At 33.0% G+C, this 15,285-nt stretch overlaps 1 protein-coding gene across 1 annotated transcript; it reads right to left on the bottom strand.

Moving 5' to 3' along the window:
• Positions 1-226: 226 nt before the first annotated feature.
• LOC127877696 (uncharacterized) lies at positions 227-5,685 on the bottom strand. The gene is made up of 4 exons (XM_052423815.1): positions 5,592-5,685; positions 2,904-3,497; positions 2,605-2,763; positions 227-2,152 (listed from the first exon to the last, which is right to left on the bottom strand). The coding sequence occupies exons 2-4, from the start codon at positions 3,462-3,464 to the stop codon at positions 1,592-1,594; spliced, it is 1,281 nt and encodes a 426-aa protein (XP_052279775.1). The 5' UTR covers positions 3,465-3,497; positions 5,592-5,685; the 3' UTR covers positions 227-1,591.
• Positions 5,686-15,285: the final 9,600 nt, after the last annotated feature.

The raw sequence follows: 15,285 nt of genomic DNA, 5'->3' as shown, positions 1-15,285 counted from the left end.
CATATATTTACTTGTTTTGTTTAATCTAATTTATTCCGTGGTAAGTATATTGAACATTTTTATGGTGATAGTAGTGATATAGCAGCGGATTCTCTTAATTGATGGCCGCCAATTTTAGCTCAGAAGATCAAAGCATGTGTATGCAAGTACTTCAGTATAAGAACTCAACGAAACAAAAATATATTATATTTTTATATATATAGTATAACATATTATTCACATATCATTACAATTTCTCTTTTGGCAATCAAAGATAACGTATCGTCACCCTCGTTCTCTATTTACTATTTTAAGGTAGACTCATGCATAACTCGATATTCGGAATGTGCAAAAGGTTATCCGCATCATAAATCGCTATTCATTTTCATTATCATCGTCTTCTTACTCATCAAAATCATCATCAACACCATCATCATCACTATCATCACTATCATCATCATCTTCTTCTTCACAACAACAACCATCATCATCATTATCATTATTGTCAACCGTTTTTGGCATTATTTTATCAAAAATAATTAATTCAATGTTCCTGCTGCAATCTTTTTCAAAATGAGAATGTTTCCCGAAAGTCGTACCCCTTAATCGGCCTCTTTTTTGTGAACAATACTTTTGAACTCTTTAGCGTAGTTTATTACATTAAGCAAAATACACTGTTTACAAAAACATTTTATAAATGTGTTGTTTTTTTTAAATGCACATGTATTATTTAAATATAGTATTCATTTGGTGTGACCCATGAGTAACACAATGAATTTTATTAGGCTATTAAAACATTAAAATCAACATACCAAACGTTTTTATGTTCTTCAATTACATGTCTCATTTTTAATTAACTAAGGGGCAAGTGAATTGACCTTTACTTCTAATTGAACAAACTCTAGCGATAAAAAGCAGGCAATAATAACACATCTAAAACAATAAGTAATGTCACATATTGGCATGGTCAATCAATGCAAATTTATGTATAGGTTGAAACAAACCAAATAACGATAGCAATATTGGGTGCATGAAGGGAATCTAATATTCGAATGTAAGTAGAAAACGAACTTGAAATTTACATTTTGTTACGCAATATTATATTCATCTTATATGTTATCAGGAGTCTATGCGATAACTGCGCTGATAGTGATCTTCCATTATTCAATTAATATGAATTGTGTCAAGCATATAAGAATCAAAAAGATTATCGCATTATTTTTCTTAATTGGCTAAAAAAACAATGTGTTTTTCCGATAAATTTTGTTAATGACTCATAACAGGATTTTGCAAAAGAACATAGAATATAATCGTTAATTTCAAAATGATCCACATGAAAAACTTTAAATCCCTAACAGTAAATACTGAACAAAAGCAAATAATAATCACGTAAAAGGCCTTTTTTCAATCAATATTTATATATTAAAAACATAATTATGGATTATATTCTTTCAAAGAGCACAACTGACAAGGAAAATGTTTAATTTTCGGTTCTTTAATGGATAATCATCAATCGATATAAAAAAGCATTTGTCACGCTATTTAACAAGATGTTCACTTATAATGCGTCCAAGAAAACCATTTCTTTTGTTAGTAAATATTTGTTTCACAATTATTTTCGTTGTTTGCCGTTACGTTTGAGTTTTAACAACTTGTGTTGTAGTGCCTTTACTGCTTCCGCAGTATGTTCAATTTGTCGAAGCTCCATTTCATGTTGAATTATGTATGGTGAACGTTGAATCGGCCGAGCAGGTCGATAAAAATATATATATTTATACAAAGCGACAGCAAAACACACAATCACACACCATAAAATAATATTTTTACTAAATGCAAAAATAAGTGAGCCAATTAAGAAAATATATAAAACAAAACGTATGCTTATTTCTCCTGAATTGAAGGTAGCTGATTCAGCTAGGCAAGCTTGAAAAAAGATTGTTTCAGAGTTGTAGAGTTTTTCTATAAGATTTTTCTCTATTTCAGCTTTCACACATGTGCATGTACTTTGCAGATTATCCGCTAAATTGTTCAAATTCGACAGTGTTATTTCTGTTTCTGCATCGAGACTGTTGGGCTTTTTTAAAACTTCAAGGGCCTGGTTTGCGCTCTGAACGGAATCTTCCAATGCTGTTGTTATATCCGTTGTAGAAACTCTCAGAGCGTTAGCTTTTAACTGTAATTATTGACAGAATCATAATTAAATACAATTATAAAAACACTATTAAATACAAAACGAAAACGCTAAATAGCGAATCTGCAATACCGGTATTATATATGATGATAAAATATTGATGTGAGGTAATCCAGTCGTATATATATATACTTTATGAATATGTGGGGTTTAATCCTTATATATCAGAACAACGCCTGCTATAAATCAGTTATGCCTTATCCCACATTGCCATAAACAACTTCAATTCCTGTAAAAACGCGTACATATTACGGAGTATAAGAACTCAGAATAGTGCGCTTGTACTGTTTGTCGGTTATTAATCTTGTATGAATGTAACCCTTGTTTGGTGAAATTTACAAAAAAAGGTTTACATGTTTAATAATCGCATAAAATCTGGTGTAACATATTGCCTGGTACTAGCTGTTACATATACATTAATTGAATAACTATACCTTGATCAGTTTCTCTCTGCATTCAACAGAACGCTGGTTGCTACGGAAAAACCTCGAGTCATTAAGAAGATCAACAAGGGTATCAATAATGCTGTCTCGTACAGCATCCGATAGCTCCAGGTTTGGTGCGTACCTAACATCACGACTTTTATCTCTCGCCTTAAGATGTGAGAAAGCAAAAAGCATGTAAAAACTTTGGCAAAACAAATGGAATTGTTAATTGTATAGCAATTTAAAGTACAGTTGTAGTCCCAATGTAATTACAAGTTCTAAACATTATTGGCTAAATCAAAACATACCTTGGTACAGACATTCATAGGATTATTCAGGTCTTCGCTGAATCTTCTTTGACAGTAAATGCAATTAATAATAACACTTAGTACGCCATTAAAGTCCGTTTCCTCTGCACTTTTTGCATTTAAATAACCGTCGGGCGGCATGTAGCATTTAGCAATTGTCCACGAATCTGTACACCATTTAGACGCGTCGGTATTTTTCCAGGACGGCCCACGAAAACGATGATGGTCAATTATTCCAAAACAAATGAAATCACACAGGCCGTTTGTTGGACATCGCCTTGGTTGAAGACTAGCATCCTTATGAAATGAACAGGATTTGTTTTTAAATTTGCACATTTTACCGGTACGACATGGGAGAAGATTCTGTAGAAGACAGCGATTGCATATTGTTTTGGATGGAAGGCCTTTGGATGTCTGGACATTATGCAGCAATTGTTTCTGTAGATCCTTAATGTCCTCTTCCACAAATTCCGCCAGTACGGCCTTTACATCACGTTGCGCGAAGGAACATTTCATCCAGTTATAGTCTGAACTTGACAGCATATCTTTAAAATCTGTCATTGCTGAATGCTGTAAATTAGTTTTACTTCATACCTGTAAAACGAAACAGGTTAATGTTAGATGCAATTAAATAATATATGAATTTTGAAACTTCAGAATCAGTATATGACAGAAAATGTAATTGCAAATATCAGCTTAATTTTTATGTCCCCCACTATAGTAGTGGGGGACATATTGTTTTTGCCTGTCTGTTGGTCTGTTGGTTTGCGCCAACTTTAACATTTGCAATAACTTTTGCAATATTGAAGATAGCAACTTGATATTTGGCATGCATATGTATCTCATGGAGCTGCACATTTTGAGTGGTTAAAGGTCAAGGTCAATGTCATCCTTCAAGGTCAAATGTCAAATATATGTATCAAAATCGCTCATTTAATGTACACTTTTGCAATATTTCAATATTCAAGATAGCAACTTGATATTTGGAGTGCATGTGTATCTCATGGAGCTGCACACTTTGAGTGGTAAAAGGTCAAGGTCAAGGTCATCCTTCAATGTCAGAGGTCAAATATATGTGGCCAAAATCGCTCATTTTATGAGTACTTTTGCAATATTGAAGATAGCAACTTGATATTTGGCATGCATGTGTATCTCATGGAGCTGCACATTTTGAGTGGTGAAAGGTCAAGGTCAAGGTCAAATATACGGGTCAAAATTGCTCATGCAATGTCACTTCTGCAATATTGAAGCTAGCAATTTTATATTTGACATGCATGTGTATCTCATGGAGCTGCACATTTTGAGTGGTGAAGGGTCAAGGTCAAGGTCATCCTTCAAGGTCAAATGTAATATACGGGGACATAGTGTTCCACAAACACATCTTGTTTTTATTTTGTAATACATGATAAAAGACAGCGTTTAAAGCGAAAATCTGAATAAAGACATTAAGTCACTACCTCGGAACGGCCAATATAAAACAACATGCCATGGTTAATGACGTTATAAACTTTCAAATTACAAAAATACAAAACAAATACAAAACGAATACAAAGAAACAAACACACAAATTGCAATCGCATTAAAATTTTATATCTTTTCTTCTGTATTTAGAAAAAAATACATAATACATGCATTTATAATTATTTTTAGACAAACAAAATGTTTAAATCCAAAAAAACATTCTTTCATTAGAGTTGATTGAATAAAACATGCACATGAGTGTACGAAATAATGCATACTTCATAATATATGTCGGTATGAGTTATCAGAATAACATAGAACAAGTTTTTGCGTGATATTTTCTTTTTTGTGGAAAATCAATCTATTGTTATCATTCATAAAATCGACTGGTGGGTATGTGATTAACAATCTCAAACGTATATAATATGAAATTATAACGTCTTAAATATTGTTTTCTCAATCTGAGCATTTGGCGTATCGTGTATGCTAATAATAGCATTTTTAATGTGCAATATAGACTTATACTTTCTACAAAATTCATTACTGAAGATCCTTGTTCGTTTGGCAAAGGCGGAGAGGTTACAGAAGAGCATTTTCTCTGAGAGAGTCCCCAAAGTCTACACAATACCATTCTACCCCCAAACCTACACAGTACCATTCTAATATCACAATTTATGTGTTTTTAAGCAAACTTGTTTATAAGCAGTGTCTGTATTTACTATTTAATGCAACTTACGATTTGAGCGACTACCAGTTTGTAAGGTGTGTTCGGTTAATCGCAAATAAAACTAGTAAGTTATGATGTTAATACCATTATTCATATGAACACAAAAATTACTCGCTAACAAAGCAACGTACACATGGTTCATAAATAAAAATAAACTTGGGAATTCCCACAATGTTGTGTAACTATTTTAAGAAACCGAGGCTAAAATTAGAACAAAAAAAATTATGTTATATTTACTCTTTAAAATATAAATTTCTAATTGAAGGTACACCGGTATGATATGCATTTAGCTTTATCAATATATATCAACAGCCCATCGTAGAAAACAGTTACAGCTCAATATTTCAAAGCAACTTATGAAGTTTTATGATTCAGTGGTTACAGGGGGTATTAATCTATTGCTTGCAAATAATAAAATTATATATCACATATGAAATTAATTTACTATTCATATACACTAGACAAATCTTTCTTATAACAAAGATAAATTTAATACTTACAGAAAATTGTGAGAACACGTATGGAAATTAGTCCATCAATGATTAGTCAGTGAAAATCTGCCACGTTATACTAATGTTAGAAAAGGACTTGTACTCCTGCATTGTGCAACTCGCAGCGGTTCGCTCCCCTTTCAGATAAAATGACATTGCAACAACGTGTATGCTATATTTGGCCGTCGCTGACTATGAAAGTCTGTGCGTCGTCCGCGTGTCTGTACAAACTACTGTGCTTCCATTTGCATGCTAAAACACAGACTCAATGCATTTTCTTCACCAGTGGTCGATTGTCATTTCGTTGTTGCTAAAATATTATCAACAACAGCAACAGCACTAATATGATTATAGGTGCTACCTAATTTACCGGCAAAAGCTTTTTAAGTTTTTTTGATAACCATGTATTTTTAATAAATATATGGACATGATTGTGTTCAAAATATTGTAATTGTTGCAATAATTAAGTAATGCATCCAAAAAAATCAATCTTAAAACGAGTTACATGTTCCAAGCTTGAAGATCTAGCATCTTATAATTTTGTTGTTTTCTAGCCACAGGAATTTAAAGCTGGTTCGGTGGCTGTGGTATAGTGGATGGGGTGTCTGCTAACTGGCTTAGTCACTGGGAAGTCTCTGTATTGATCCCTTAAGTGGGAGCATTCTTTAGATAACACTAAAGACATACTTTGGCGTACCATTTGGGTTGAAAGTCAAGAAGACCTACAAGGTAAAAAGAGAAATGTACTTCGAAGCACAATAATTGTACGTCGACATACAAATATAAAATACACTTCGAAGTATATATTTGTACGTCAAAGTACAAGTTGTACTTCGACATACATGTTTGTACTTCGACGTACACATTTTCTGAACAGCCAATCAAAACACTTGTATCTTGAGCCGCTTTTCCTTCAGATTTATTCAGAATAAATGTTTAAAATCTCTTTTAATTGAGGACAAAATGAATAAAATATCAGAATGTCAAAAAAACACATAGAAGTTTCAAGTATTTAATGCATTGAAATAGATTATATACAAAGTTGAAGAAGATTCAATTGTTACCAGGGATGGAAATAAGTGGTTGCCCGTGCGCCCAGAGCCAGTACATTTTGGCCTGGGCAACTCAAATTCAAAAGTTTGCAGTCCGGCTGGGCAACTTGCTTTTTAAGCTTGAAACAATTTAGTGCATTTTACTCCTATAAATATGAGGTCGATTTACCTTGACAGATTACGTCTAATTATTTGGACTAAGTGCATTTAAACATTTAATGAAATTGGCGACTGTGAGTTAATAATTAGTTCACAAAAAGTTTGTTAATTAAGCAATGTTGTTGTTTACTTATCTTTTATTTTATTTAAAGAAATTCTTATATACACACGACCCTACATGTACATCATACTGGGCTCGTTAGTCTTTAGCTGGGCAACCAAAATACTAAAGATGGTTGCCCGTGTGGGCAACCAATTGTAAAACGTTAGTTTCCATCCCTGGTTACCTTTTTAAAATTAAAATTATTCAGCATATTGTGAGTATTTATTGGTCATGCGGGGCGGAGTATCACGAAATTCCATACGGTAACCAAACAATTACCAAACATTAACGGGATAAATGATGTATAATAACCTCCCCGTTGGTCGTATTTTGTGATAACCATAACTTGCATAAGTCAGAAGTTAATTCCGCCACGCCAGGTCAATAAATACGCACAATATCTATGAGTAAGCGGTCGATAGTCGCATAATATGGTATAAATAATAATAATAATAATGTTCAATGTCAAATATCTCTTAAAGCAACAGATGTAAGGTGTCTTCTGATTGGCTAACACTAAAGGGTCGGTGAAAATTGTACGTCGAAGTACATTTCTCGTTCTACCTAGTAGGTCTTGTAGACTTTCGACGTCATTGTACGTCATATAGACACTAAGTACTGGTCCTACCCAGGAAACAGTTTGTTTCATCAAATGTCTCAATTCAACTTGACATCTTGCTAAATCAGTTGCATTTAGCATTCAGTACACTGATTTAACATAATCAAAATCATGTGATGTGTCAAATCAATTTTGATTGACAAATTTGACAGGATTTTTTAATCCAATAAGTTTTAGACTGTCAAATAACACACTACGTATTGAAAGCCGTACCTGGAGCTTTCGTCTGTATACCACTGACTTCATCAGAAGAATGATTTCTTCTGTTGGGAAACGTTAACACCGCTAATTGTCTTCTTATTTATTATCAATGTATAATTATGTGTAACAGCATAACAACATACTTGTTTCGCAATTAAAATATTTAATAAATACAGGTATCTTGCAGGTTTCTATTTAAACATTCAAATAACACATAACACCGTATATATATAAAAAGGTATGTGGTAATGTGTGGAGATACAAAACACTTCACATCATTTATTTGCACATAAATAGTTACAAAATAAGTAGTACTAAAACACTGTCATCAACCTACAGTACAAGAATATTTACGTATATGAAATTACAAAGTGGTGTTATTTTATTACCTTTTACAAAATTAACAATGCTGGTTTTGTACTAGCCATAAAACATTTATCATGGATTAACAAGTAACAACCAATTTATTAATTACACAATAGAAAGGAAATCATATTAATTGCATTATGCATTTACTAAACAAGCTATTTGCTACTGTTTAGAATTACACTATCTTACTAAAAATGATCACAACAGGTACTTAGTGCTTTTACATACTTGTGGTAAGTTTTGTATTACTAGTTTTACATTTATTGACAGACACTTGTCGATATACAGACTAAATTTGCATGGGAACTTTCATATTTTTTCAGCATAATTGCCTTCAAATTGTTAATTTAACAACCCTTTGACATTGTTTGCACATCTGATCTATACCATAGCTGATTTTTGTTTATAGATAGACATATATAGACTTTTCAAAGTTCTATAAAAGTTCACACATGTGTCATCCAAGTAAACCAACAGAACCAATAAAGATCACCACAGATAATAACTGTGTGTATAGCTTGGAAATGTTGATAGTTCAGGAATCCCTCCTTTGTTGATTTCTGTTAAACAAAACTGTCAGTTTTGCTGGATAGAATGGCTTGTGTGATGCCCAGCTTTTTCCTTGGCAGAACAGCTTCTAAAAACGGAAAACCAACAAATATCTTAAAATTTGATCAATAATGCAGACAATTTATAAATGTCTTGTTTTTTGTTGATTTCATATCTGTAAGATTATTTACGTAAGATTGTGGTACGAATATCCAACGGTATCGAATTTTGTGGTTTTAGGCCTAAACTTATTATTATAGTGATATTTAACCTTGCGGGATATCGGTAAAGTGCGAGCAGACGAAGTGTAAATACGTTACAAATTAAAGCTAAAAGACTAAAAAGTTAGATCGGAATATCTTTAAATTTTGTGAATAAGTGTGTTTCTGATGGATAACAACGACAACTTACCAGAATATTGCTCATGATCACACGTAAAACTTCTTTCTGAGAGCGAATGGAAAATGCGTCACGAATTCTGACAAATAAACAGTAGGGTGTCGTTATTGAAATACCGCAATAATACTGGAAGAATAGAGATGCCAACTATAATGTTTAAAACAAATAAATTTTTAACAAGCGTTTGTGATTTGTCAGGATAATAATAACAATAAGATATCGAAAAGATCAAAGCAAATAAATTCGACAGAAATCTGAGATTCGGCAATCTATTTAAGACGGGTTATGTTCACGTAAATTGTGTTTGGTAAAGACTGTCACTATATGTAGTGAACCAGTCTTCGGCTTATACCCACTGAAGATGAGTATTTAGGGGAGATAATTGAGTAATGACTTAATCCGGGAACGGTTGCGAAGAAAAACAAATAATGCGAGAATATTTAGTGCGATTCGCTACCCAATTATGATGTCTTTGATATAATTTTTCCTGAGGTATGTATTTACATGTGATTTAGCATATGTCAAAGTGTTTTTGATTTGTTCAAGGTAATAAATAGCATCGCGAAAATATATGTCGCGTTGCAATTTTTTTTTTGAGACGCATCCCTATGTGGTATTCTTATGTAATTTTATGTCTAAATTTGCATATGTATGAACGGCCAAAGCTGGCTTCGCGGGCTTTTGCCCGTAATAACATCACCTTACTATATGTTATACTTTGAATATTCTAGTAGTACCAGGCAGCGTCGTAGCCACGCTGAGGCACACCGAGGCACTTGCCTCGGCTAAAATTTGCAGAGCAATGTTGAGATTACAAGGAAAAAAAGTAAAATTAAGGTAAAAGAATAAAATCTATATAACAACTTGAGGCAATTTAATGAATTTTAGGCACTATGATATTCACAAACAAATATTATCATTGAGTACAATTGGTTCATGTTGAGGCAGATAATTATTTCGATTTAATAACTTCTATTGATGCCAAAACGGCTCAGCAAATTGATTTGAAAAATCTGTATAGACCAGTTGAATGTTATTTTTTACATTCGGGATTTTCCGCGCATGAGCACTGACTGGTTGGCAAAAACACTGGTTACAGTAACGTAAAACATGTATAAAGGGCTTTTGTTTAGTCAATAAATTGGTAATAAAACCGAAATAAACATTAAAACTCTTAAAAAATAGTGCAAATATATCATATTTAGTACCAAATAAATGTATATTCACAAATAAAATTTCCTCTTCATAAAAATACAAAGTAGTTATAAGCATAGAGTAAACGTTATCGGAAGACTAAATACTGACAATTCCACAAAACAAAACAATAAATTAGCCGTATTCTTTCTGATAGTAAGACTTAAATAAATTATATTTCAACAAAAATTAAGCATATATTAATTGTATTATAATAATAAGTGGTGGGTATAGTGTTATTTTTCATAAGCGATCGATAGTGTCAGAGATGCATTTAATCAATTATAAAACAAAGTCCTAAAAAGCGGAATACATTACAATTTTTAGCTCATCTATTTTTTTTTTTAAATTATGAGCTATTGTCATCACCTTGGCGTCGGCGTCTGCGTCGGCGTCTGCGTCTGCGTCGGCGTCCGGTTAAGTTTTGCGTTTAGGTCCACTTTTCTCAGAAAGTATCAATGCTATTGCATTCAAACTTGGTACACTTACTTACTATCATGAGGGGACTGGGCGGGCAAAGTTAGATAACTCTGGCGTGCATTTTGACAGAATTATATGCCCATTTGATACTTAGAAAATTGAAAATTTTGGTTAAGTTTTGTGTTTAGGTCCACTTTATTCCTACAGTACCAAAGCTATTGCTTTCATACTTGCGACACTTATTAACTATCATAAGGGGACAGTGCAGGCAAAGTTATGTAACTCTGACTGGCATTTGGACGGAATTATGTGCCCTTTATACTTAGAAAATTGAAAATTTGGTTGAGTTTTGTGTTTTGGTCCACTTTACCCCTAAAGTATCATAGATATTGCTTTCACTCTTGGAACACTCGCAAAATATCATAAGGGGACAGTAAAAGGACTAGTTGCATAACTCTGGTTGTCATGTTTACGGAATTATGGCCCTTTTTTGACTTAGTAACTTTGAATATATGGTTAAATTTTGTGTTTCGATCCACTTTACTTCTAAAGTATCAAGGCTATTGCTTTCAAACTTCAAATACTTTCATGCTATCATGAGGTTACTGTACCTGGCAAGTTGAATTTTACCTTGACCTTTGAATGACCTTGACTCTCAAGGTCAAATTATTAAATTTTGCTAAAATTGCCATAACTTCTTTATTAATTATTAGATTTGATTGATACTTTGACAAAACAACTCTTACCTGACATACCAAAATAGACTCCACCCAAACCATCCCCCACGCCCTCCCCCCCCGAATCCCCCCCGAATCCCCCCCTTTTTTTTTAAGATCATCTCACAAATGACCACCACACCCTTACACTATACCCCCCACCCCACCCCACCCCCCATTTTTTTTTAAACGGTTAAAAAATAATATTTATTTTTATTTTATTTTTGAAATACCGTCCAACCATCGCACCCAAGAATCCCCTCCCACCCCCCCACCCCCCCCCCGAATTTTTTTATTTTTGTTTGCATTTTTTTCGCATTTTTTGGAAGATAATGTAATAAATAACCACACCCCCACACTATACACCCCTCTTCACTTCACCCCTCCCTCCTTTCTGATTGAAATTGAGAGTCCCTTCACCATTTAAAAAGAAAAATAGATGAGCGGTCTGAAGCCGCAAGGCGGTGCTCTTGTTAAATATTGTGGTAATTTGATTTTACATTAAATGAATTTTCGCTTCGTTTACAATGAAAAACGGAAAACCCCTGCATATTATGCAAATTGAACTGTCTTTGCCTGTATATTGAAATCTCTTTACTAGTAATAAGGAGTGATAAAAATCTTGCGTTTTATGACAAATGCATTTATGTAATTTATTTAACGCAATTATTTTTTACCCTATTGTGATTGCTTTTGTTCATGATGGTGTTTCTTACACTGCAGTAATTTACCATCTTCACGCTTAATAGCGAAGTTTACTTTTGCCGGTACCCGTTAAATACCTTAATGGCGTAGCAGTTAAATTGCACAATATTTTAAATTTATAGTTATTAAACATTGTATTATTATGATTAAACTGGCTAATATATATGTTTATACACTAGTTGCTGTTAATCCATTTCCGACAAATGTCTTCTTTTTTTAATGTTAAAATATTTTATTGAAGCAACTGTTCAGTATTTTAGCTTTTAAATTTTGCTTAAATGACTGCTCATTATGCCAAGAGATGACATCGAGGTATCGTAACTTGTGTTTAATGACCAGACACTGATCTGCCACTTGTGGTTTATGCAGGGACCCAAGTCCAGATCCCTGGGTTTATGACACCATGTTTTCTTTGTAATTGTTTGGACAGTATCCGATCATAACGAGATAATCGGTTTGTGATGAATAAAGGTGCAATTAAACACCGGGATATAAATGCTGCAACTACGATTGTCAAAATAGTATGAACAATTAAATAAAACAATTACATTAATCAAGAGAATTCAATTATTGTGTAACAAGGTTAGTTTTTTCCAAACACCTATAAAATACATTTTATCGGTCTTTTTCTTTCAGACATATAAAGGTTCGAATCAGTAACTCTATGTTGCGTACATAAAATTGACCTATTGGTTGTTTGTTATCATCCTTATTTGTTTTCGTTAATTTAATTTAATTTATTCTGAAATAATTTCAATTTCTGAGAATGTTTAAACTAAAAATGGTCGCGAAGAAGTGCCAAGTAGAGAGATTTTTGTGGTTACCACATATCGATCTCTTAGATTGTGTTCCACTACCGAGTTCGTAGTTAGTAAAAACAAATAATAACAACAATATAATCGTTCCAATGATGCATTTCCTTGCATGCATATGTTTTATTTAGACATAATTAGTATAATTATTTTTCATATTGTGCATGATTATCCTTATAAACGATGATTTTGTCAACATTCTCTATATGCGCTTATATGAATTCTACCTCTTTTTGCCAACCAGTGGGCGGAGTCTAAACTTTGCAGGTGCAGGGTCGTAGGTAATAGGGAGGCAGGGGAGGCGGCCGCCTCCTCAATATTTCGGCTAGTCGTCGTTATATAAATAAAACGTAAAGTAAAATCCCCAAAAATCGCCGCCCCAAAACCAGTATTTTTGTAATCACGCGCCGTCAGTGCAAGAGACATGTATCCGTGATGTGTCAATATCCCTTGTTAGGTGTCGTAAACCAGGGGCCCGGGTAAATGTCATTGCGTTAATTGTTCTTTTCCGTGATTGTCGGTGTTTTGATTAAGGACAGGCTATTCTTTTAATTTTAATTGTTCGCTTTAATTCAAAGGTAACTGCCACTTAAAACAATTTTGAGTAAATATACATGTGAAAAACATTAATTTCATTGAAAATATTTTTGTATTGTATTTGTTGTTGTGTGAACAGAACAATACTTTATTTCTTATTTATTACAGTCTTCTCATTTCAGGTGTTAAACATGTCCATCAGTAATAAAATATTAGTGTTGTGAATGTTATGTTAATGTTATTATTTCTCATGTCACTTGTTAAACTCCGTCATTAAAATACATAAACATTTACTTTATTTTATGTTTTAATTAGCACGAGTTTTTGGAAAGAAAAAAAAACTGTTGAGATTTCTGGGTCGTCGTCTGCGGTATTGGACAAACTGATTTCATAACACACTCAGAGTGAGACAAAAATCGAACATTTATATCAACATAAAAGTTCCCCCAAAACGCACCACATTAATTGTAATTGTAAAATATTTCGGAACCACCCTCTCAAACGAACCCCTTTCTGTTCCCAGTACAGAAACTGAACCGCCTCCCCAATGTTTGGAGGTTATCTACGCCCCTGACTGGTGCGCGTGACGTCACTCGTCAACTGGTCTATATTAAACAAAGTGACGCACTGTACACTTCGATGCTATAGACGAGTAAATTAATATTGTTTATATTCGGAATTTTCCGCGCATGCGCACTGACTGGTTGGCAAAATCACTGGTTACAGTAATGTAAAACATGTATAAAGGACTTTTGTTTAGACAATAAAACGATAAAATAATCCCAAATAAACATAAAATCTCTTAAATAATAGCGCAAATAAATCATATTTAGTACCAATAAATTTTTATTCGTAAATATATTTTCGCCTTTAAAAATATACACTTAGTTATTAGCATCAGAGTAAACGTGATTGGAAGACTAAATACTGAAAATCCCACAAAACAAAACAAATAAATAAGCCGTATTCTTTCTTATAGTAAGACTTTTATAAATGATATTTCAGAAATAACGAAACGTATATTTATTTGATCACAATTATAAGTGGTGCGGATATTGTTATTCTTCATCAGCGATCAAATGTGTAAGAGGCGCATTTAATCAAATATAAAACAAAGCCATAAAAAGCGGAATACATAACAATTGTTAAATTTTATCATTTTCTTGTCCATTGAATGAATTTTCGTTTCGTTTCCATTGAATGATAATATTAATAATTTTAAGAATACAAATGGAGAAGTACCTGCATATTGTGCAAATTGAACTGTCTTTGCATGTATATTGAATTTTTTTACTAAGTGATAAGGAGTGATACATGTAACAATCAAGCATTTTATGATAAAAACACTATATATTTAATTTATTTTACGCAAGTATTTTCGATTGCTTGTTTTCATGACGGTGTTCCGTGCACTGCTGTAATTAAAATTAACATACCATGTTTACACGTAATTTTCGATTTTATATTTGCCGGTAATCGTTAAATACATTAATTTTGTAGCAGTAAAATTGCACATTTTTTTATTGGCGTCGCTCTGGAGAGCGGCGACTAGTATGTAATGCATTTTTTTCGCTTATGAGAGGAGAAGTTATTTTACGAATCACTGTATATATTTTTGTTTTAAGAATGTCTTGCATAATTTTGCATTTCCTTGAATGATTAAGTTTTATTCAGATATATTTTATAAACTTATATTTGATATAATGCTTGATTATCAATAAAATCGATGATTATGTTCACCGCCTCTATATGCGCTTATATGAATTCCATCTCTTTTTGCCAACCAGTGGGCGGAGTCTAAACTTTGCAGGTGCGCGTGACGTCACGAGTTTACTCGTCTTTAATCATGGTGGACATTGAAACGTACC

Source organism: Dreissena polymorpha, chromosome 4 (assembly GCF_020536995.1).
Source record: "Dreissena polymorpha isolate Duluth1 chromosome 4, UMN_Dpol_1.0, whole genome shotgun sequence".
In the NCBI taxonomy this organism is placed as follows: domain Eukaryota; kingdom Metazoa; phylum Mollusca; class Bivalvia; order Myida; family Dreissenidae; genus Dreissena; species Dreissena polymorpha.
The sequence above is the reverse complement of the archived record's forward strand: the minus strand, read 5'-3'. Positions and strand labels throughout refer to the sequence as shown.

Bases quoted from the DNA above. Each gene is read 5' to 3' on its own strand.
- LOC127877696 (XM_052423815.1), bottom strand. From the start codon at position 3,464: ATGACAGATTTTAAAGATATGCTGTCAAGTTCAGACTATAACTGGATG. The intron at 2,764-2,903 runs GTATGTTTTGAT...TCACATCTTAAG, and splicing joins CTATGAATGTCTGTACCAAG to GCGAGAGATAAAAGTCGTGA. The intron at 2,153-2,604 runs GTATAGTTATTC...CAATAATTACAG, and splicing joins GCAGAGAGAAACTGATCAAG to TTAAAAGCTAACGCTCTGAG.